At 39.1% G+C, this 26,191-nt stretch overlaps 1 protein-coding gene across 1 annotated transcript in view; it reads right to left on the bottom strand.

Moving 5' to 3' along the window:
- slc24a3 (solute carrier family 24 member 3) overlaps window positions 1–21,237 on the bottom strand; it is a 114,208-nt gene extending 92,971 nt beyond the window's left edge. Inside the window, exon 1 of the mRNA XM_053332683.1 lies at window positions 21,081–21,237. Within this exon, the coding sequence (XP_053188658.1) occupies window positions 21,081–21,237 (157 nt within the window). The remainder of the gene's footprint in view (window positions 1–21,080) is intronic.
- Between the last annotated feature and the right edge of the window lie 4,954 nt (window positions 21,238–26,191).

Below are 26,191 nucleotides of genomic sequence, written 5' to 3'. Positions count from 1 at the left end.
TGGCCCTGCTAAGTGCAGGTGAATAGTACTGTGATTGTGTTTGCATTGTTCAGGGGAATAAAAGGGTGGGCTAATCGCTGCAGGAGAGCTCGTAGTAACACGCTGTGTCATTGTTGGCCAAAGAGAGCCACTCAGAGAATTCAGAGATAAAGAACATTGGTTTGAAATTGGTATTTTCCCTGATTTTAGTCTGAAGGTGGCAGTAAGACATGGTTCCATGGATACATGTTAGTAGGCTGTGGCATTGTCCTCCACAAGAGAAACAAATATGTTTATCTCCATAAAAGACATGGAGGAAGAATCAAGAATGTTGTTTATTGGGTCAAAAATGTTCTTTTCCTCAAGAGAATACACAACAAATGTAGACCAGCAACAATTAGTTGATTAGCTGATCAATTACTTTTAATGTTCAAATTCTTTGATTCCAGCTTCTTAAATGTGACTATTCTGCAGTTTATTTTTCTACTTTGACAGTAAATTGAATATATTTAGGTTGTGGGCAAGATAAGACATTTTAATGTCACCTTGGGCTTTGGGAAACAGTAATCAACATTTTCGTCAATTTTCTGACATGTTCAGGGCAAAATAACTAATCGATAATGAAGATAAATATTTGTTGCAGCCCTAAGCAAATGTCTGAAATTGACTGGACTAACATTCTCCAAACACCATAGTAAGATCCAAAGACCAATTTCCAAAGAAAATGTGATGAATGCTGCAATTCAGTTGCATTTTACATCAACAACAAAAGCATTTTAGAGGCAACATCACTACAAACTAGATCTAATGAAAAAGGCAAATTGAGGCAGATTCCCTTTGGTCAATACTGAAATATATTAGCAACTACTGAATGGACTGCCACATAATCTGGTGACCATGCCTGCTCCCCAGAAGATGAAACCTTCTGACTTTGACCTGGTGGTGGTTCTAGATGTTAATTATCCCCAAATATCCATCAACTAAATGGATTGGTGCAACATTTTGTACCAACACTTATGATTAAACCTGAATCCATCATGATGTTGACACCTTGTTGGTTGTAATATCTACTGAATGGACAGACATTAATTTGGTCATGTTACCCACAGGATGGCATGCTAAGCCAATATGTTATAGCTGCTCTGAACATCAGCATTTTAACATTGTCACTGAGCTCATTAGCATGCTGACATTTCAAGGTTCAAGCAACGTTCCAAGTACAGCCTCATAGAGCCGCTAGCATGGCTCCAGATTCTGGAAGTGTTATGGAAGCATATCCTGTCTCTCCAAGCAGTCAATGGCATACAGGAAATTATATTATTATTATATTGTCTTTCCTTGCTGAAACCCTATTTACAGCAATGACAATCATCTTCTTTGCTTTACAATACCTTTGGTATTCTGTCCAAATGTTTGCTTGTGCCTGTTAGAGCATGAAGTCGTATAACCTTGATTTTAATCTAAAGCCACTAACCTACATTTCACTGCATTATAATTCTCAGACCGGTACTGTCAGACTCGTGCCCTTTGGGGAAACTGTTTCATATCTAATGTACAGGGACTGTGTATAGAAGGGGAGAATGTAGAGGGCCGGCGAAAGGTATAGCAGTTCTTTGCCAAGCTCATCAATCAAATGCTTAATGAGGACTTTTACAGTGGTTGTCTAAATATAGCCGCAGGGGTCTACAGGTCAGCTTGAGACGGCAGCGGGACATGATTTTAAAAACCTATATGAAAATATGACAATCCCGAGACTGTGGGTGACTGAGTAAGAGAAACTATGATTGTAAGAGGCACAGTAAGGGGTAAGTAAGAGGTTGTTTTTTACTCACAGCTTTGATCACTTACCTTACAAAACAAATGGAAGAAAATGACAGCTGCCTTTTTAATGAGCAACAATGATAACCACCAATACAAAGCAAACAAAACCTTTCAGGAGACGGTTTTAGAATCCAGCAATTTACCTCTGCGAAGTTTAATATTGCTACATATAAAATGACAAGATACTGATAGATGATAAACATTTTAAAGTAATTGCGTTGACTCCCCATTTACTTAAACGGAGGTGCCAAGTGCAAAATTTGCATGATCTATAGACTGGTCACAATGAGGACAATCAGATTATGTTGACATGAAGACAGTTACATTTGTAGACATACCTTTTTCTTTCCATTTTAGCCCTTCTGTCCAGATTCAAACAACTGTGGAACCATGTTTTTGCAGGTTAGAGACTGTTAGCTTCCAGTTTAAGATTTTGCATTTTACTTTGTGGACTTAGGAGAATTAAATCAAATAACAATGAATTCTATTGCTAAGCCTTTAACTGAGTCTACCAGTGGTGATTACTAACACACAGACAATAGACAATAAGGTGGAAAGAGGAGATTAGAAAAGAGAAGCAGTAAAGCAAAAAGGGCACTGGAGGGAAAGTGGATGAGAGAGAGAAGTAAAAGACAACAGCGGGTCCACAGAATCTACAATGTCCTCGCTCCTCCTGAGGGATGGACCCCTCTCTTCAACTCTTCCTCCTTTCATCTGTCTCTCTGAGCTGAGCGAGGATCCCAGAATACACATGGCGGGTGCTAAAATAGGCTTTGGGCTGGGTGATGAATTAGCCAGGGCGTATTTGGGGAGCAAGGGAGTGACAAAGAGAGAGAGAGGGGAGGGGGGGGGGGGGGCGATAGAGACAGAGAGAAAGAAAGATTGGAGAGGGGAAGAGAGAGAGATAGAAAATAGCTCCTAATGTTTAATCACAGCTAGATCTAATACAGTACATGGCCCACAGACAAACTCAGTGACCCTAACTCAGATTTGCTCATCCATCATAAGCGAGCTCTCAATGTGTGTGTGTGTGTTTCCATATGATTCGATTATGAACACGTGAGAAAGGGCTCCTGAGGGTGAGATAAAGCTGCTGTCAACAGATTGGGTTCAATCAGGAGACAGACACACACATAAACACACACCTACAACATCTCAAGATTCTTCGTTCTGTCTTTTTACTGCTGGAGCTAAAACTACTGTTTGTTTATCAATATCAAATAGTTGACTGTAGCTGGATACCAACAGGTCTTGTGAGTGACAAGAGCCAAAATCTTTAAGAACTGATTGACTGATAGTGTAGTGCCATGTTTTGACCAATAGCACTTTACAAGTCTGGAAATCTATCATGGCAGTAAGGACTTGTCTTTCGCCATGACAAAAGCAATATGTTCCAAATGTTACATTTGACCTGGACTGGTCTCTACTGCCACCAAGTAGCGAGATGATCACTGGCCTGGACTGGCCTCTACTGCCACCAAGTAGCCAGATGATCACTGGCCTGGACTGGCCTCTACTGCCACCAACTAGCCAGATGATCACTGGCCTGGACTGGCCTCTACTGCCACCAACTAGCCAGATAATCACTTATTGCAGGTTTCAGGTATTTACTGTTTCTATTGTGGTTTAAACTATGTCTATTTAATATGGCATACTTAACTTATATTTATACATACCTACATACATGTACATGTACATCTACAGGGGTCGACAATATAAATGGCCCGGTGGCCCGACGTACTTTTAAAACCGTCAGGGCCACCAGAACGCTCCAACCACTGGCCCGATGGGGCCAGTAAAAATAATGCCCTTGATTAAAAAAAACAAACAAAAGAAAAACAAGTAAAAAAAATAACTTCACATTAATTCCCCGTGGTTCCAATGTTTTGCGATGATTTCTGTTAAATCGTCTCGGTAACTATACCGCTAATACTTTACGTGATCCCGATCAAAGACAGCCGTCAATGCAACCAGACTGTGCTCTCCGTGGGACGTAAACACACCTTGCTCGCTCCCGCAGAACGCGCGCGGCCGCTCAGTGCAGCTGCTGATACCGTGTATTTCGTGGATCATTAAGCTTGTTACAGCTTCTACCTGTTGAGAAGATCTCAGTCAGAAGTATGAGATGAGGAGATGAGGAGAGGAGCAGCAGCAGGTTAACCTCAGGTCTCTACACTGAGAGCCTGAGGTAGGAGCAGCAGAGGAATCTAGCGCAGCTATGGAAGCCTAATGATGCCAAAAGTAAAATGAGTCACACTAACAAATTATAACACAATTTATATTTTGTTCTACTTGTGTATTTATGTGATACAGGATTTGTGCAATTTACTTTTATTTCTGTGTTGTTTTATTTATTTTATATTTATTTTATTTTATGTTATAATTTGTGAGAATTAGATTCTTTATTTAATTTATATTTATATATTAGAATTGTTTCTACTCTTTATAATTTACTTTTTAGTATTTGTGATTTATCTAACTTAGGTATTTATGGTTGTTATTTCCATTAATATCAAAATTATCAATATATAAAATATCTATATGGGGAAACCTTTTACAGTGCTGCAAACTGCATATGATAATTATATATTTAGAAAGTAGAACTGAAGTGATTCATTATAAGATGATTAGTTAAAACATTTCAATTCCATTTTGTGAATTTCAAATAAAAGAACAGTCATTTATTTCCTCATTGAAGTTTTCTTAAAAATACAGTTAAAGTCTCGTCTTGATCTTGTGAACCCAATATCGTGCCTCGTCTCGTGAGCTGAGTGTATCGTCACACCCCTATGAAATACAAATACAATAGTAAAGCAACGTTTTGGTTTTGGCTAGTAAAAAATCTGGTTGGCTAGTAACTTTTTTGATCTACTAGCCACTTGGCTAGTAGATCAAAAAGTTAATTTCAAGCCCTGGATGCAATTATTTTAACAGGCAATTAACGATAGACACTTGCTTTATAGAAATGTAGAGTGGCTAGTTTCATATATTTACAAAGGATGAGCAGTAAAAATTATTTTTTTATTTCTTGCTTGTTTATTTGAGGAGTTCTCCACTCTACAAGGGCCATGTAGCAGAGCGGGCTACTGGCTTTGACCCTCATGAAAAGAGCATCGCACACCAAAACTGCTTTAAAAAGAAGAAGGCAGAGAATGTAACATCTCCTGTGTTAGCTTGTGTGCATGTCAATAGTGAAATGGCAGCAGGATTCAAAAAACAAATGGAAAACATGTTCCACACAGCCTATTATGTGCTGAAGAAAGAAAAGCCATTTACTGAATTGTTCTTTTTCGTGATTATTGGGATCTATACCTGACGTTGACCTGGGCCACTGGTTACAATAGTCGGGCCAGTGATCTTCAAAAGAAAATTTTCCTTATTGTCTACCCCTGATCTATATGTATAAAAGTGCTGAATGTGGGAAGAGTAGAAAGGGCTAAAAGATGCATCATAATGTTTATAATGTGTTTTATGATGATCCTGATAAAAACCAGCAGGCCGAAACAAATTGGTCTAAGTAGGTGAAGTTGTGCCAGAAACCTCTACTCAGCTTTTATAAAACGGCATATATTTTCAGCAAATAATACATTTTCATGAAATTCAATTAAAAAAAATGTTAAGCTATTAAAGATTGCAATATCAGATTTTGGCAGACTTAAAGCAGATGAATCTACTACTCTATCTTGCTTCTGTGTAGCCACTTAGCAGCAGATAACACAGAACTACATCAGTGTACACTTCATAGCAAAATCTCAAGGGTAGATACATTTCCATCATCTCACATTATATATGTTGTTATGTCAGACTTCCCACTATATGTAGAGTACATTAGTCTGGCTTCACTTGCAGCCTCAAAGCACAGTGAAGTTTAGCTGCTGCCGGATGAGCCAAGTGGCCACTTAATTAGCAGCTCGACAGCAGAATGTTGTCTATGAGGTGGAACGGCACACATGCACACATACATCAATTCTCTCTCGCTCGCTCGCGCTCTCTCTCTCTCTCTCTCTCTCTCTCTGACACACGCTCTTACATAATTCTGAACTTAGTGTGACACTTTTTCTCACTGTGCTTATTAAATAATTACCGTCTCCTCATTATGATTCGGAATGCACAAAGCCGCGCGTCACATCGCCCTTATTCCCAGCAGACTGGTAAAAGCAGCATCGCTGCATGATCCCTGCGCCGCACTCCAGCATGTAATCCAGAGTCTTCCCCCCAACAGTTCAAAGTGTCATGCAGTCAGTCTACTCATGATGTTACACACAGGATCCGCTCGGCTGTGGATTCATTATTCATCTCCGGGCTTAAATTAAACATAGGCAGGGACTTCCATGGAATCAACAGGACTCTTACAATAACCTCATTATTTGCCTGAAGCCTGTGAGTACCTGTATGTGTATGTGTGTGTATCTCACTCTACCAAAAAGACAAACCGACAAACAAAAGTGTATTGTTTAACCTAGTTTGACAGGTAAAATAACATGTCTATTTGCCAGAAAGATAAGAGACACAACAGAAGTCCTACTACAGATGCAAGACACACACTGGGCTTTTGAATCGGTAGCCTTAATGCAGCAAACTATTCAAAACTATGTCAGTCACTGTGGTACAAAAGTTGGATCGATGTAAAGATGGGTTTTAATCCACAAGAGCGATTTCTACTTTAAATGAAAGTGGTTAAGGACAATTGGTGTCCGTCAAAAGGGCTGTGAGTGAATGTGTGTGCTCAGAGGGCCTCCTGCGGTGTTAATGCCTGGTATTCAATGACAAAAGCGTGGACCTGTCATCCATACATTCATACAATGGGAGAATAGGAGCTTTGAGTGACTCACACCTGCAGCTCATTGGTCCACTGAAGGTACATTGCCAAAACAGAACAGAGGGGGAAAAAAGGAAAGTGCTGACATCTCATCAAACCTACAATGACACTTTACTGCCAGTCTAGACCCCACGCACTCTTGTTTGATAAGGTCTGATGTGGAGGGGGGCTGTATATGGGCAAAATGGCACTGCCGTCCAATGTTCATGACATAATGAGTCCACATGGAACAATGGACAACTGGAATCACTGTTATATACTAGAGGTTTTCAAACTGTGAGACACCAAAGGAAAATGTCCGTGTTCAGATTAGACTCATAATAACAAAGGCAATGTTATACTTCTTGTACATCTACCAAAGTATTATGGGAGCTGTATTTCCAAAACTGAGAGGATAATTATCTCCGAAATCAAGACTATGTACAAAGACATGCAAGACAAGTCTTTTTGCAAATTCATTTTGGAAAACAACAAATGTAATTATCTTTTTTTTTTTAATAACTGTTTACAATCACAGAAACTTGTTTTAAATTTTAAAAGTTCCCAAATTTCCATTAGAAGAATGTCAGGCAAACCTGGGGAATTTGTATTAAGTACGTTAGACATTGATTATGTGAGGCAGTGGAGACACCATGACAACTGAGTTTAGGACGAGGCTACGGAGGTTGTGTTCAAACTAATTTAAATGAATTAGATGTTAGTTTTCATTTGTTCTAACTTAAGCCTTTTGAAAAGGTGGCAACCCAAATACTTTTTATATATAGCAGTTTTAAAGATGGAGTGGTCTCCCTCCTTCTGGCAGTGACATTAATTACAAAAACAATGTTGACACGCGGTTATGTCAGAGGTTCCGCTTCAGCCTACTTCGTTGCTACTGTTGCGGCTGTTAAATGGTGGATAAATTGTTCAAACCATCAGACAACCCCAGAGAAATGACTCCTTTCACTATCAGAATTTGATCCATTCCATATATAACCATCTGATCCAAACCATCTGATAATCATCCAATAACTATAACAACCACTCAATTAAATTCAAGCTAGCAGAGGGTTAACCAGAAGTTATCCAGCTCAGCCAGCGGAAATCTCACAGTATGTATTCAACCAGCAAGCAGGAGAATATCAAACCAGACATCAGATTAAAAAACTGGCAATGACCGACTTAATCAGCATCAATTGGTAAAGCCGTGAATGTAACATACACTCCTTTATACGTAAAAGTTCCACTCGGCAGGTTTAATATTGAAGCAGAATATGTCTATGACATTGTTAATATTTAAAGAAACTTAAGTAGAGATAATGGAAAATGTCTTGTATTTGTTCTTACTGTCATACACATACAATCTATTATCATTGTGTCACTTCCTCTTTTTAAAACACATGCACTGACAATGAACACCTTGTCTTGCTTATTTTTCCATCCACGGGTACCCTGATGATCAATTTACATGTCCAATTTGCATGTGTTTCCACATACACACCGTACATAAAAGATGATTCTGATCTCCATTGTGAACAGTGGACTTGGAGGTGCATTTGCTGTTCACATGGCTAAATGTGTCTCTGGAGGTAATTTAGAAGATTGGATCCCCACTGTTTCTTTAGTGTGTTGCCAGCTGGATTTCATGCATTCTCTGGAAACTGTTAAACAAGCCCACATCAAAGCACTACCACATATTAGGGAGCTGGGATTTTTTGGGGTGACTTAACATTTCCTCAGTAAGTCTATGATGTGAAAAATAGACGCTTGGATCAGTTGTACAACCTTTAGCAACTATTTAACAGTAAATAAGTCTGACTCATTTTTAGCAACACCTTTCTCTACAGATGCTTTTCCCATAATAATAATGCGTTCTCACCATTAATTTAACAGAACACACATCATTTAGCAGACCCTTTTATCCAGACTGAGTGCCTACACCAAGCCTCCCCACCATCTACATAACTATTTTAAATTGAAGTTCAATGTGAGAGGAGGAGAAACATACTTTTGTGTTTGTCTGTTTGATAGATTGAGGGTCCAGAACGAGTGCCTATTTCTCCAGATGAGGATCTGCACTGCAAGAAATCCAGGGTAGGTGTTGGTCAAGTCTCTGAAACCCATATGTTCTATACTACACTATCTTATATAATAAAATACACTCCTTACAAGCATTTATCAAGAAATTAAAAAGATAAAGTGTTGCTTCCTTTATATTTTAAGATGTCATAAATCATATTTTACAACAAAAGATAAAAGATTCAGTGCACTGTCATCAATAGCTGTTCTTTTAATAACTCCAGTTGTATTGGGTCAGTGCATGCAAATAAATGAGCATGACTTCATATGGTAATGTAAGATTGTTTCATGATTTGTGCATCAATCTGATGAAGGATTATAGTATTTGTTATAGTATAGTATAGTATAGTATTTGCCATAAGAGTTTTCCGGAAAATTGATGACATACGTAAAACGTATAAAGTCCACAATGAGTGAAAGCGTCCTGTAAGCTGCTGTGTAAGCCGGTTGTATTGGAGTTGAAACAGGAAATGAAAAAAGTACTTTTTTTTTAATGAATGGCTCCCTGTTTGTCTTGTGTTGGTGACGTGATACACAGTCCTGGAGATAACTTGCCAAGATACGAAGCAATATGTTAGCAAAGACAAAGAGGAAGAAGACTACGAGCTATTAAATGTTCAAAGACAAAGAGGAAGAAGGCTACAAGCTATTAAACATTAGCAAAGACAAAGAGGAAAAAGACTACGAACTATTAAACGTTAACAAAGACAAAGAGGAAGAAGGCTACAAGCTATTAAGCATAAGCTAAAACAAAGAGTAAGCAGGCTACAAGCTATTAAACATTAGCATAAACAAAGAGGAAGAAGACAAAAATCTGTGAAACATTAGCAAAGACAAAGAAAGCTACAAGCTAACAAATGTACGCAAAGACAAAGTGGAAGATGTCTACAAGCTATTAGACAAAGAAAAAAACAGAAGCTATAAAACTTTAGCAAAGATAAAGAGGAAGAAGTCTACGAGCTAGTAAATGTGGATGCAAACGCAGAGTTTTGTGGAGTCACTGAATGTAAATCTTTGCTGTTGTTTTTTTTTTTACTTCAAGTTATTTAATCACTTAGATGACTTTTAAAGCAAAACTGCAAAAAATATGCTTACTAGGCTCTGGAAACTTGTGATAGGCATTTTAGCGACAAATAAGAATCGGTATATGACTGTACGTGACTCAAAGAGATACTAACAGTACTAACAACCCTTTTCCCATTACATTAAGCCATCATGCCCAGTGTTAAATAAACAATTTCCTTAATGCAGCTTTAAATGTGACATCTAATCTTCTTTCGGTCTATTCAGATAGTGTGGTGTACCAGCTTTACTCGACCGTGACTGCATACATTTGCATTGGGTCACAGCTTTGAATAGCATTACAGTACTGTCAGGACTACACTGAATAATAACAGTCTACTCTTATATATCACTCAGTCAGATAAGAGGACCGTACGGTTCTCAGCAATATAACAGAGTCAAGCAGGCGTGGGTGAATGACGAATATATCTGCAATTAGCTGTGTCTATAATGACGAGGGTTAGCCACAAAGTTAGCCTAACCTGACCACGCTCACTTTATTTATAAATGTGTATTTCAGTTTAATGACCGAAATAAACTAAACTAAACTAAAGTGGACTGACCTTTAAACTGGACCGACCTTTAAACTGGACCAGCTATTCTCATTTCAGCCACTCCTAAACAGAGACCAAAGAAATGTTTGGCTGCTGAGTCCACCCCCCCCTGTGTGATTGGCAAATACCGGTTTTTGGGAATGACAGTGGCAGGTAGGAGAACTTTGACATATCGGCCAACCCTAGAATGACGACAGGCCCCCATTAGCCGCTCGCCTTGTTACAATAACACAAAGCCATCTGTCAAAACCTGAACTCGATGTCACAAAGCCTGTAAAAAGCAGCTCTGTTAATGAAGTGCCACACGATCGTCGGATCAAGAGGGGTGTAGAACTGAGATCAGACAGTGAGAGAAAAGAGGAAAGAGAAAAAGAGAGAGAGACGTGACAGTAATAAAAAGCAAATGAGGAAGAGAGAGACATCCATATATTGTAGTCCCTGATGAACACCAGCAGGTCATTTGCACCTCATATTCTGACTGTTTCATACGTCACACACACTCATAAACACACTTCTTTCCTGTCATGTCGCTACTGTACTCTTTCTACAGCGCTATATTGCTCCGTGTGGTTGGCATTTTCCTGTAAAGTGAGAAGTGTTAACACTCTAAAAAGGGCTGTGTTTGTTTGTGTTGATAACTCCGATGTGCACGCATTAAATTGTGCACAAGTGCAGATGAAGGTCAGTTCATTCACGCTTAGCACAGTCACTCACAGCAAAGTGGAGAGGTTAATCCCTGAGTGTGTGTGACATGTTTACCTCTCTCCATACTCGCACATATACAGTTCATACATATGCAGTATTTTCTTATTAAGTATGTTTGACTTGTACTGATTTAATTCATGTTTTTACACTAGTGGTTAGAAAAATGTTTATGTTATCCTCAGCTGTGAAATACAATGAATCATTTGTGTCATTATTAGGGCTTGGTTTGAAACCTCCATACGCCTCATCTTGACTGGATTAAACCAAAATTGCTACAGTGTCAGGCATTCTCACAAAATTCTTGTAGGGCTGCTTGTCTTTAAATAGCACTACGTTTGAGGGTTTATACATAATTTCATAATAAGTCAATGGAAAGACACAAATGGGTATAAATCAATGCAAATTCATTTGCAAGCATTAGGTGAAAGCAGTGGTTCCCCTGAGGTGACTGCTTTGGGCCTCCAGCAGCCAGATATGTCTCTGTTCTCAGTTTAAGAGAGGCTGAGATTGACTCTAAAATGAGAATATTTGATCCAGCTTAAAGGTCAGTCCTTAAGTGAGCCTGGTCAGGTTAGGCTGACCCATTGTCGCTCAACTTCAGGGCTAACCAACTTTTCCAGCAGTTGGGGAAAAAGCAGACAAAACTTTTCTTCACAAAGTTCATGAAAGTCCAACATTTGACATTTCAGATTGGATTAGATAAATTGGTGGAGCAACCAACCAACAACACCATGCATTACAAGTGTAATATAGAAAAACAACTCAATGTAAAGTATCAAAAACAGCATTTTTATCATATCGGTAACAAAACTCAGCCATCAAATACTTCCAAACCAACAGTAAAAAGAAAGATATATTTCTTTGTTAAGAGTAACAGATTTGGTAACAGACACAATGACGCAGATATTATATTAAGCAAAACCGTGAATAAGTTAAACGGGTGAGCTATGCTTGAGAAAACTGCAGACAGGCTTTTGAAGACTGTGCTGATGATACAGGCGAGAGTGAGTGAGGGTGAGAGAGAGTAGGAGAAAAGAAAACTTTAGTTGCTGCACGGCTGGGGTGCTAGGAAGGGCAAAAGGGTTACAGCTACAGGGGCATGTACCGAAATGATAGCTGAGTGCCACCGAAATGGAGGGAGAGACTAGATGGAGGGGATGATTGAGAAGGAGAGTGCGTCAAGAGGAGGGAGAAATGGATGGATGGAAAAAGGAGTGAGAGGCTGTTTGTGTCTGTCTCAGACTGAGGGGAGTGTTGCTCTCTGTTCACACAGGCTGACCCAGATGCAGCTGAATTAGACACGGTCCTGTGTGTGTGTGTGTGTGTGTTTGCGTGTGCTGAAGTCAGTGTAGGTATGAGAGCTGAGGAGCTTGAGGTGGAGAAATACATAAAGTGACAGTGTTGCAAGCAGATGCTCTTTGTTTTTGAGGATAACTAGCCCAAAGACAATCCAAAAATTAAAGGTGCAGCATATAGCATTGCAACATTAGCATGCTAATTTCGAAAGTTAAAAAGTTAGCTTGGTATGGAACATCAATATTTTTTACTGAATTGTATTGTACTTACTTAAATGTGTCTATAGCTCAGACTATGTAAAACTCAAGTACCAAAAGCAAGCTTTCAATTATTTTGTCAGATTCATCTTCTGTGCTTATTCTTCAATCAGACAGCTTTAATGTAAATCATAATTTTGCCAATTTTAGACTGTATTCTTGTATGTCTGCTTGTGTATAGACAATAGCTAAATGTGCATCTTTAGTCATTTGGGGTCAGAATATGGCTAATTGCAGGGTGACTGTTTACAAACACCCAACAAATAGAGTGCAACACTAAGATTTGGAGTTGTGTTTGTGGGGACATCACAAATTTAAGAACAATGGTCTTGCTATTAAGTTGCTAAATGTTGCATTATGTTTACCAGATAGCTTCTAATTATCTATTTGCCATTTGGTGCTGGGCAGGTAGCGTACACTGGACTTATCAGTGGGGTGTTTTTGCTTAAAACAAAAATGCTGCTGTAGAAATAAGGTTGATTAAGTTTTGTGAGTGAACTAAGACAGTTAAACCAAAACAATGAGCTAAAAGACATTAAAGTTCCACATAATCATATCAAAATAATAATTAGTGCAGCTTTAATAATTTGAGAAATCAAGCTTTTTCTTTTGTTAGATGAAGGGGTTTGTAGAAAAATATGTCTATATTCCTTAAAATAAGATATTGAATATTTAAAATCTCTAAAAGTTCAAACATTATCCTGACATTAACAAACAAGGTGCTGACTGTATAGCCATCTGCAGTGGCATGTAAAGCACTTTGGACTGTTTATGTACCAACAGGTTATATTTGGCAGCAAATCAGGGATTGCTCTGTAGCACAATGCATGGACAGAATCACTGATACAACAAATAGAGCAAATACATGTTTTACACTAGAAATGTAGTTCAATAGAAATGTTACTGAGTAATATTACAGTTTCTTACAATGGACTATGCACTGATATTTTCATGTAAATAGATACACTGTGTATGTCAATGGGGTCAACCCACAAAAAATTCAAGTAGCTTTAATGTGTCTAGCCATCATAACTACATTCATGATTGTCTAGGAGAACATATAACAGCTCTTCTCAAGAAAAGGGAAATACAACTGCATCTATATCTTATCTAAAGATTTGCTGATGTCACTTTCGGTCCTCACGCTAATGGCCCACACCCACAGGACTCTGCTGCCCTGCCTCTAAAGCCTTTTATTTGTATAAAATTCCTTTCTCTTTTTCTAGGATCAGAAAATCCAAACCACACATTTGGTTTCTCTCCGTACTTAACCACCTTTAATATAAACCTAAATATAGCTACTTGATTGTTTGAGCTTGTTGGTGGGTCTAGGAGGAAGTGCTGCCTGAGGGGTTCAACACTGAGGGTAGTGGCCAAACCACAGCGTGCATGGTGAAGAAAAAATTATGTTAGCATATTTAAGGCATTTGTAAAAACGTCTGTTAAACCCTTAGCACAGGAGGAAATGCATGTTCCTACTTTTAAGAGGGGGCATAGACACCCAGTTAATGAGCTAAGCTAAGAGATACCATGAGTAGAAAATAATAAAATCCCTCAGAAACAATCCCTCTAAATATTTGTTAGAATTTGTTTAAATGAAAACCAGTCTCCTCAAGCATCCAGTGGGACAAAATGTTTCTCTCTTTGCACCGCTTACCTCCACAGCTCTGCGGCAGTCTCTCAAGTCTAACAGGCTAATTAATGAACCTGTCAATCACTTTAACGGCACCGCCCAGGGAGGAGCAGCAGGCCATTTGTGGGAAATGTCACAATCTGACCATTGGTGCCAAACACATGAAATTAAAATAAAGTTAGAAGAGCAAAAAAGTTCTTAAGAGTCTACTAACACAACTTACATCTAGATGACTGTTCATTCAAGATACTGGGTTTCCTGTGATGTACAGTGTATAGCAGCTTTAGGAGTGATGGCTGATTGCTGTCTGGTAATGTATCTTTGTTTGGTTTCAGCTAATGCTGCTTTTGCAACCAAATACTCTTACATGAACTCTTACATCATTCTATGGTCATTATGAAACTACTTCAGGCTCTCACCTTTGCTCTCCACAAAAGGATAATTCTGGTTCATCATGACTTATTTTTGTAGCTGTGGCCATCGACTCCGTCAGTTATGATAACATTGCAAGCAGTCAGATGATCCGACAGTTCAGTCGGATTATCTAAATCTGCGTTTTCAACCAGACACTAGTATGCTGTGAGAGATCATCAGGTTTGCCGAAAAATGATTATCCAAATTATCCAATTCCACTTAAAGGATAATTACCATTTTTTACAACCTGGACCTTATTTCTAGCATAAAATACGATCATTTACTAACCCAGACAACTTTGGTGTCATTTGGAGTCGTTCAGATGTAATTAGCTCATGGTGGCATGAGCGCCTCACATGCCACCATGGGCTCGGATGGGAATAACAAAATATTGGTGAAATTAACTAGTTTTGCGGCAGATAATGTGTTATATAGAGGCTGCGCTTCGGTGCCCCATGTACTCGCATTATACAGATATATGCGGCGTTCCACTGGAGCTAATTTGTCTGAACGACTAGCCTTGGTAGCTAAGGTTGTTGCTAAGGTTTTTTCACGTTTTGTTTGTGTTGTCCACTCTTATGTTTCAGATTAGATTTTGGGTGTACTGAGAAGTTGACATTTTAAATAGAGTGAGAAAAAGTAAGCCACTATAAGATAAAAAGTAGTTTTTTTGGACCTTAAATCTTGCAAAGGTATTCCAGTAAAACCCTAGAATATTAATCTAGACCTGGAAATGTGCAGAATATCTCCCCTTTTTAAACTTAACCTCTCTCCATCCTCCCTCTCCACCTGCCCTCTTACTCAGAGCCACCTTTAACTTCTATCATCTCTTTGTCTGCCTCTACACCTCCTTCATCTTTTCACTCCTTCCGTCTGCCTTCCCCCGACCCCATCTCACCCTCATCATCTCCCTTTCTCCCTCATTCCTGTCTACTACATTTGCATCTCCCTCCTCCTCCACCTCCTCTCCTTCTTCCTAGCTCCATCACTGCCACTGCTGTCCTCGTTTGCTCCCACTTTTCCTTTTTAACGTCAACCCCCTCCTCCCTCCGCATCCTCCTCCATCCCCCCTTTTTCCCTCCACTCTTGTCTCTTTTCCTTTTTGTCTAAGTCCGCTCCGAGTCCCCGAGGCTTCGTCAGCGCAAAGTGCTCCGTCTGTGCTCTGCTCTCCCCTCCCCGTCTTCTGCTAGCGTGCAGAAGAGAAGGGGACCCACCGACCAAAGCTTTAAGTTATGTAATGAGATCATCTGGAGACTAATGCTGTATACCATATATACCAAGCACCCATTAGTCAGATTCTTTATACCATAACCATTTGTCTGTCTTTCAGGTTTGTCACAGATGGACGATGGAAGGACTTTGGCTTGAGTGGTGAGGTTCTATGACATTAAACCATGGAGATAATAGCAATGGCAAAACGTGTTTGCTCTAATGAGTAATCCTCCCTCCTATAGTGCTTTTGTCCTGTGGCTTTTACATTGTGTGGTGAGGTGATGTGTGGATGGATGGATGGATGGACGTATGGACAGACGGATGAGGTTGTGAGATGGTGGTTAAGGACAGATGGAAGCCAAGGGGAGATGAGGAGGCAGAGAGGTACGTGTTCATCCACGTGTCGGTCCGCAAAGACATGAGGAAACATCAACAACAACATGTGTGTGTGTGTCCAAGTGTTGACAGCTTCGATGTAGGCCGAGGGCTACTGTAACCGTCAGGAGAACAGATCCCCCCCATGTGGGAGTCCATGTGAAAATGCAGTCAATTAACACCCAACACCCAGAGTGCATTTCTGCATCAGTGGAGGTCAACCTGAAGAGAGTGTTTCTAATGACAGCACAGTTAAACGATGAAACCGTTCATCGATTAAGAGGCTCAGGTAGCAAAGGCGGTGGTGCATTAGTTGCGGGGTTGATGGAGTATAATCCCCAACTCCTCCGGTTCAGTGTTTAACTGTTCTTTAGCAAGACACTAAATCAACAGTGCTTCCACCACATGTGTTACGAGGGTGAAATGTGATTGACGAGCCACTGGGACGAGATTAATTGCTAGTTTCTTATAATCATTTAAGTGATTTATTGATTAAAACTGTCCAACATTTACAGCTTCTACAATCTCCAGTGTAAAGATGTGATGTGCCTCTGTTAAACATTACTATGCAATAAATGTCTTTGGGTTTTGGAATGTTAATTGGATGAAAACAAGCAATTTGAAGATGTCTCCTTGGACTTGAACTCTAATGGGAATTTTTCACTTTTGATGAATCAGTTAGTTTCAATTGACAGAAAATTAATTGGTAACAGTTTTGATTAGGGCTGAACGATTTATCGTTTTCTGATCGAAATTGCGATTTCAGACAACGCGATCATGTGATCGCCAAAGCTTTTTTTGCAGCGCTCCTGACTGACCCAGGATCTGTTGTGTCAACTATTTTACACATAGGCTACATGCCGTCTCCCTACCATCCTGCCAAGCTCACCAATCAGAAGCGGCATGCTACTCGTGGACAGGTCACGCTAACCAATCAGTATTAACCGGCTCCTTAATTATAATTATTCAGAAATAGCTTCAGCTGGACCAGAAACGGAGTTAGGGGATTTAATCCCCAAGAAAACCAGCACGTCGGTCATTTGGGAGTGTTTCGGGTTTGAGGCTGCAGACGTGCACCAGAAACAGGTACTGTGTCGCGCTAAAGTTGCAACATCCAGGGGAAACACAACCAATTTGTACCGGCACTTGAAAAATCAACACAAGCATTTGCATGACGAGTGCATGACGAAAAAGTCTGGTGAAAATGATACTCAGCCCCACTGTAGCAAACTACAGACTACAATTACAGCATGTTTTACCAGTGTAACTCCGTATGATAAGAGCAGCGGAGACACAGAGATGTCACCGTGAGATCTAAAAACCTCCTCCGCACGCTGGACAGAAGATATATGATTCCCTCCCGCACCTACTTCAACCAGGTTGCCATCCCACAGCTGTACGCAGAGTGTAAATGCTGGTTTTCTTGACAAAACAATTGTAAAGAGTGATGTGAAGATCAGGGAAGCGAGTATTATTGTTGATTAAGTACTTTTGGGATTTTATTTGTTCTCACTTCACCCTGACTTGTGGCGTCAGCCTTTGTTTAAAAAAAGATATTTGAGTTTTATTTTATTACCATTACTTGTCAAATTCACTTAAAAAGATAGTCCAGGTTTCTTAATATACAGTAGGGTTGAATAAAGTACCTTAATTGCTGCTATAGATGTTGATAAGCTAGCTCTCTTGAGCCATAAAAGACTGACCTTGACCTTCCTACTTGACTGTTGGGCAAAATCCTTTTTTCCTTTATTGGAATTGTTGAATTTAGTTTTTCTTATTACTTATTTAGCATTGTTTAGTTTTTCTAGAATTGTTTTGTATTCTAGTTAACTTTTTTTTTTAAATTAACACAATTAAGGATTTTTTGCAATACTTTTTTTAAGTACTCTTTTAGTTCTTCATTTGTAATAACTGCCATTGGTCTTTAGTTTTTATCCTTGCATTAGAGTAATAACATTTAATGTTTTAATTTTACTGTACATTGTGAATATTGCACTGAAGCTTGATTTGAAGGAAATCGTGAATCAAATCGAAATCGCATTATCTGCCAGAAAAATCACAATTAGATCTTTTCCTAAAATCATTCAGCCCTAGTTTTGATAAACATTCCCTGGTGACACTTTATTCTGTCATATGTGATATTAAACTCAAATATATAGTAGAGAAAGAGTTCAAATGAAATGAGTAATTTCAAGACATCACCTCAGGCTCTGTGAAATTACATTGTGCAATTTTGACAATTTTCTGTCATTTTTTAGAAAAAATAGTCAATAAAATGTATCGATTCAATCATAAAATAGGAAAAACATCACAATTAACCAGAGCTCATGATGTTTCACTAACTCTCCAAACCCTCCTGAACTATTCAAAATTATAATTCCTTTTTTCCCTCAATTTTTTTTTTTTTTTTTTTTTAAAGTATATTTTTTCGGGCTTTTTTGCCTTTTTAATGTTCAGGACAGTGAAGATAGACAGGAAACAGGAGGCAGAGAGAGGGGGAATGACACGCAGGATAAGATCGCTCGGCACGGGATTCGAACCGGGATCGCCTGCAACGAGGACTATAGCCTCAACACATGGGGCGGGTGCGCTACCCGCTGAGCTATGCTCAACCCCTTTTTCCCTCAATTTTAACTTGAAAAAGGACTTCAACAATACATTTGTCCTTTGGTTTTTCAAAGAAGTGCAACCCATTTAAATTCTTGCACCCTATTAGCGCCTTTATTTCTGACTATATATTTCCAGATACATGAGATATGATTCAAAGATTAGGGAACGAACCAAATACTTTAATCTTTTTTTTTTTTTAAACTAATTTTTACTCTAACACAACCAGGCAGTCATGTTATGTTTTATCTTCCCAGAAATCTCATCTCACAAGACACAATAGAGGGCACATTTTTAATAAGATCATAACTTATGGAACTGCTTTTCTTATTTTGTTAAAATTGATTTGTCCTTTTAGTTCTCCAGAGCTTCAAAAAAAACCATCAACTTCAGTCTGTGTTTTAAAAATCTTAGATTTTATATAACATATATGTTCTTTTAAACTGTGAATTACGTTGGTAGAGATAATAGTCATTTTTAGATTATTTCCTCTTCCTGCACATTCATTTCCATTCTTATTTGTGATTTAGTTTACATTTTAACCAATCAAATCAAACTCAAAAATGATCAAAACTGGTATTGTTATTTTCTTGCTTCTAAAATTTGAGTACAGGTATACGAGTTGAGCTGAAAATGTCAGAGTGCTGAAAAGCTCAGAAACCCATCAACAAACTTTGAAACTGTCATAAAAGTCATGCGGTGAAATGTACCACTGATGATGATTGCTCGCCGTCCCGGTTACATATTTGAGATATCTGACATTCTGATGATGCCTCTATATATAATCATTTCACATTCTCATCTTCCCCTCTCCCCACACTACACCACCACCACCCCCCAAAAAACAGATGCTTCAACATGTCAGAAAAATCACAATTCATTACCACTAAATGTAGAACATCATGTGCTGTCCCTGAAGTCAGAGACATCTTGCTGTAGGATAATGAAACACTGAGTCACGAAAGATGTAAAATCTCCAGGTGTGTGTGTGTGTGTGTGTGTGTGTTTGGAAAGATAGAAAACCTTGAGGGATTCTGGTCCTCAATGTGTGTTTCTACAGCTGATTTGTTTACATCCCAATGACATCACTGGACTGATTTTGGAAGAGGGTTGATCAAGTACATCAACATGACCCAGACCTTTGACAAAACCTTTATTACTCGACATAAGACAACAAAACATCAGCTGATACAAAGATGCTCGAAAGTCTTAAAACTATGCTTCTATCCACACTATTTACACTACTCAAAAAGGACCGCAATTGATTGTGACAACATGATTCCTGATAATCCAGTCAAATGAAACCTTTGACAAAACCTTTATTACTCGACATAAGACAACAAAACATCAGCTGATACAAAGATGCTCGAAAGTCTTAAAACTATGCTTCTATCCACACTATTTACACTACTCAAAAAGGACCGCAATTGATTGTGACAACATGATTCCTGATAATCCAGTCAAATGAAAATCCCTCTTATCAGTGGTGAGCTTTCTACTGTTTAATTTCTATTTCCACATTCAGTCAAGTTAAAGAATGCCATCAGTTTTCTATGAACAGCTTTAACAGACATCGAGGTATCTACTATGCTTTCAACACTACTCATCCAGCTTGTCCTGTTTCCTGCTGTAGCTGCCAGTAAACAGCAGAATGGAGGATTTCTGTGAAGTAATTCAAGCAACGCAGAGCAGCAGCAGAGTCACGGCTACCATTTCCAGGGGATTATTAGTTACAGATGTTGAGCTACACGAAGGCGTGTTGTTATTTTGTTCTGTACAGTCAATGTAAATGTGTGTGCAGTAATACAGTAATGATGTAGTCATTATAATGGGATGTGTAGTGTTTTATCTTTGACAGCTGACTCAGTGGTGAGTTTACAGGCTGGTATTCTAGTAGAATAAACTATACGTAGTTAGACTTGTAATGTGTCTGTGCTATTGAAGAGTTAATAGTAACTTTACTGTACATAAAGCAATGATTTTAATAGTGTTTTTCCTATAATGTTCCTCGTGTTAATATATATTAACTGTCGATTTGCTTTCATTTATCCCTTTTCTAAAATCCATCACACTCAATTTGTTGTTTGAAATAAAAGAAATTGGAAATGAAAGAAAACAAGAAAAAAAATCCCTTGACAGACTGTTTCTCTCAAAGCCGTGTTTACATACAAACAGCCTGTTGTTCTTGTTTGTCATAAACTCTGCATTGACTCTATTCATCACTAAATCTACCTGTAAAATGCTTAATGAAAAAAAAGGTTTAGAGACGTGTCAAAACTGCCTCTCACCTGCTTTCTGTGCCAAGCTCTGGAACCCCACGACGAGCCCCAGCAGGACCCCCGCAAAGCACATCTGGAAGGCGAACAACTCCTTTCGCTTTCTCCGCCTGGCTTTGCTCCGCCGCCGGTTCAGCATCATCACTCCTCCGACGGCCGTCTCCGGCATCCCTTCAACCACCACGCGGGCCATGGCGCTCTTCTCTCGGCGAGCGTTCCGGCGGAACCCCCCGGTGGTGGCGCAGAGGTACGGTAAACTGAAGCGAGGAGGAAGAGACAGAGAGATGTGCCGTATGGGCACTGAACTTCCTCGACGAGAGAAGATATGACTGGCTTGTCGATGGGGTTTGTGAAGCTCACCTGAGTGTAGAAAAATAGAATATCCGGTAGACATTTTCAGAATAAAACGTATGATTAACATTTAAGGAAACTAGCTAAAATTTTGTGAAGCAAGAATTTTTTAAAGGTGATCAAAAATCTTAGACCTTTTGTCCCTATACACTTAATATATGTAGAAATATATATATATATATATACACACACACATTTATTTATAGCCGATTGGTGATTTAAATTCAAACAGGAAAACTGAATTTTTTTTTGTCAAAATATTTTTTTTGTATTTGCACAAAACTTTCAAGAATTTTAATTTCAGCATGGATCTATATCATTTCTCAAATATAGACCCGTAAGACGGGTCATAGAGACCAGCTGGGGGGAAAAAAGTATTTAAAATGTGTTAGACATGAGTTTTTGCAAACGCTATTCTTCTATGGTTGACATTGGACGAAGAACAAAAAGATCAAAAAAAACAAAAACATCTTTTGGAAGATGAAGGCTAAGGTTTGCAATCATATGTTGCCATATCCGGGTGAAGTCCTGAAATGAAAAGATGCTGTGTGTGCAGACCATGTTTTAACATGTTGTGTGCTAGCAAATCGATGCTTTTATTTTTGACGATCACGTTTCCAGTATTTGGGGTAACTCTGGGTTACTTGACGCAGTTTGAGGAGGTTGGGTGATAAGTCCGCCTCAATTGTCTCTTCCTTCTTCGGTGGTTGGAGTGAGAGGGCGGGCTTCCTAATTAATTGAGCCGGGACAGGAGTGTGGTTTCTCGGCGTGGATGTTAGTGCAGAGCCGTCGGGAGCTCCATGGCATGACGACGACAGTGCTGTTCCGGTGCATGTTCCAGGGAGGTGTGTGTGCGCGTGCTACTTTTGGGGACAATTACCTTAGGACCGTCTAGTTGAGTACTACGGCTGATTTTGGGGGTCTGTGGCTAAGATGCTTTCAAAGCAAAAATAGGTAACTTTTAAAGGATTCAAAAAAAGAAAGAAAAAAAGCAAAACGTACATTCTTTGTCTACAACCTATTTTGGGATGTCTTGCTCTTGAGTAACTGCTTAGTCCAACTCTCAGTTAAAATCGGGTTATTTAGACACAAACTACTGAACATTAACATTAAAAACTAGTATCAGTAGGCTACTGCTGTCTTCTCACCCAACAATTGGTGATAGGAAATCTTTAACTTGGAATTTCAGCCTGTATACTTCACATTGTTGAAAGGTATTCCTATTAAGGTTCAGTAAGTGCACTTCATCCCCAGCCACAATCCTTTAAAGCATAATGTTCTGTTCTGTGAGGCCATTCAGTGGAATAATTGACCACTTTATCAGAAAATCCATGGAAAGATCACTGTTAAACAGTAGAAAATAGCAAGAAAAACAACAGTAACTAAAAATGAGGCCTAAAAACCAGCTACAGTTACTCTAATGAGTATGTTTGTGACATGTAAACACAGTTTGATCAACAGTCTTAACTGACTGTTCATACTGAATACTGAAGCAACTATCAGACCATGAAGCATCATTTGATACACTGATGCAGATTGCAAGGTGTGTGTGACCTCAAAATATTTCATATTAAAATCATTGTTGTGATAAGAAACGTGTTTTAAGAATTTGGATGCAATAGTGATGATATTAGTAACAAACAACAATGTGGGAAAGTTCAGTATGTGGCTGTGCCTGCAAACTGCAGCAAAAAGGTCTGTTTACTTTCCACTTCCTGTGTGGTTTCTCTGAGCTTACATCATTTCTTTCATTTCAGATACTTTGAGAAGTTTGGAAGTGAAATCTGAACATGCTGTCCTTCTCTTTTCAGGAGCTCATAAAGGAATATGAGCAGAAGTGGAACATCTGGAGGTCCTGAAGATGGCAGCAGTGACAGCCTCCTCTTCCCTCAACCCCCTCCCCCTCAACTCCACCCTTACCCCTTCCTCCTACCCCCAACCCTACCTTTACCCTAACCCTTTTCTTCCTACCTCTACCCTTTTCCCTTCCTTTCAATAAATGTCACTAACTACGAGACACTGTTTTTGAATGTTTCAATGTTTTAAACTGTGATGTTTCTCTCATCAAGCTAACTATATAACTAGTATAACTAATGTCTTTCTTGTCTAACATTTTTATTTTCAGGACTCAGGAACACAGAAGCTGTGTTCTTTCTCATGTTCTTTGTTTTAAATCATAACTTCTACATGATTCAACATTGAAGTACAAGTTTTTAACCTTGGTTTTATTTCTTCCTTTTCATTTTATTAATAGTCAGTGGTCCACGTCAGTCCTGGACCTGATGAGCTGCCATCCAGGAGTATTGTCCTCACGTGTTATGGTTTCCTTGTAATCATACCAAACGTGTGTGTGTGTGTGTGTGTGTTTTCTGTGTCATAGGTTACTAAGTTTTTTTTATTCATTTTGTGGGTTTCAACTTTTTTTCTCTCATTGTTTGCTGAACATTTAAAATAAATATGGAAAATAACACATGAGTGTTTGTGATAACATTTTTCAATTTATCATTGCAGAGTAAAATTACTTAATCTACGTATGTATTATTATCAGTATAAAACAGAACAATCACAATATCAGTAGAAATAAGAAAAATGTACACAAACAGTTGAAGCTCGTTACTGTAAGTGTGTGACACAGAGAGGAGAGGAGGCACGACTGAAGGAAAGGATATTTAGTGAGGGGAATAGAAATGGGATATTGAACTGGGGAAAAGGCTGATGGCTGGCTGGGGCTGGGGAAATGCTGTGAGGAACTGTGCTGGAGCCGAGCAGGTCTAGAGAAGAATCCAGGAGTGCTAGGCAGAGTAGGGTCCAGGTCTGAGGAGCAGGGCTACAGGATGAGAGGCTGGGAGGTTTCTGGGGCTGACATCAGATCTGTGTCTGGGATGCCTTTAACAAGAATAAATACAGACCCATTATGAGTCTTATGCCATTGTTACAGGATAACTGAGAAGACTGTGATGTGATGGCTACAGTAATGTGCAATGTAAAACATTCATATAAAGTTAGATTGTTACAACTGTGTGGAGAAAATATGTGCTGATTTTATTTTTGTTTTTGGAAATCACCAGGCCTGGATTTTTTCAGCTGAACTAAACAATCGTCTAACAACATGCAGTTTTTCAAAATTATATTTTTGTATTGAGCTATTGTTTTTTTTTACAGACATTTCTATTGTCTAGTGTTGATTTACTGTGTGTTTTCTTTTCCTCTGCAATGCCTAGATAACCTGCTGCTCTAAATCAAGATTTTCCAAATATTGGATCAATAAAGTAAATCTGTTTATCTGTGTATCAATCTGTTTATGTAACAAAACACAACTTGATGAAAACTAGCAGGAGTTAGCTGTTCAGGTTGATTTCACACAACTACAGTGACAAGAGTTGAAGCTAATGATAACATAGCATGTTGGCCTGCATATCTCTCCAAATAATCTTATTGTGATAGCAAACCTGTGTTTATATGTATTCATGACTGTAAACACTTTGAAAGCAGTGAACAAACACCAGATACACAGCGAGCAGCTACACAGCAGCTACATAGCTGCGAAGCTAACGTGCAGAGCATCAAACAGCTGTAGTAACATTTCTGCTACTTTACAGCTAACGTCACAACAACTGCATATCATGACTAACTAGACAGTGAGTTGAATGTCAGCAGGTAACGTTACAGTTTATGTGAAGCAGCGCAGAGCTAATGTTACTCACCTGTCTGGTACAGCAGCGTCCGCCTTCACTCTCCGGTCCTCCGCCGGGTCTCCGTCGGTCCTTCCGGCGTTAGAAAACCACACCGATGTGTCCATGGGTCCTTGTCTGGTCAAAGTCCTTCTTATTAAATTTTTACACTTGGCAAATAAATGATCGTATTAGCGCCCCCCTGCTGTTTGCTGCTAGTGTCGCTTTATCTGACTCCAATACCACCTTCCTGCAATACCAGAGGCTACAGTTTCACGATCGCATTTCTAGGACCCTAGTTTTAAAGGTTAATTCCACCCAAATATTTCTTTCTGTTGTTATTATTACTTGGTTGCTAAAATGTGCACGTTTGTGTAATTTGCATAATTAACTGTTGCCGTGCATCATCCAATTCATTAGGAAAGCTTAGAGTCCATATGCGATCCAGAAACTGCAGCAGTCCTGAAACTGCAGCCTGCGGTATTGCAGGAATCCCTTATTTTACTTTTCGGTTGATTGCCAGTCCACCCCAGATGCAGAACGTCCAGGTTGCCAGTCTGCCCCTGTTGGGAGGCCATTCAGTGAAATAAATTAACCACTTTATCAGAAAATCCATGAGAAAGATCACTGTGTTTTTTTCTTCTTCTTCTAATGTGTCAGTTATGGGGATTGTCTGTCTTCAGTTATGTTATAATCAAACTGGAAGGTAAATGAATGAGACTCTTGGGAAATAACAAAGTGCAGCTATGAGTAGAAAAGTCTGTTATAATGACGGCTCACGCAAAAGGCCTTTTGAAGGGGACTGCCATTATGAGCATTACCATTAAAAACAATGAGATTGATCTTTCACCCAGGAAATGCGCACATCCACTCAAAGGCACTCTAACTGATTGGGGTCAAAGGTCGTACCTTCTGACCTCTCTATGGTGAAACATCAGATGGACGCTTTTATTTCTGAAGCAGAGGGGAAAAAAGTGAAAAGAGGAAAAGAGAAAGTCAATAGTCATACACTTGGGATTGTCACATGGAATTGAACTGTCACTATTGGTCTTCCATCATCATCGTGGGGCACATCATGTGACCACGCTGCACTTTCATTTC

Source organism: Scomber japonicus, chromosome 14 (assembly GCF_027409825.1).
Source record: "Scomber japonicus isolate fScoJap1 chromosome 14, fScoJap1.pri, whole genome shotgun sequence".
In the NCBI taxonomy this organism is placed as follows: Eukaryota; Metazoa; Chordata; class Actinopteri; order Scombriformes; family Scombridae; genus Scomber; species Scomber japonicus.
The sequence above is the reverse complement of the archived record's forward strand: the minus strand, read 5'-3'. Positions and strand labels throughout refer to the sequence as shown.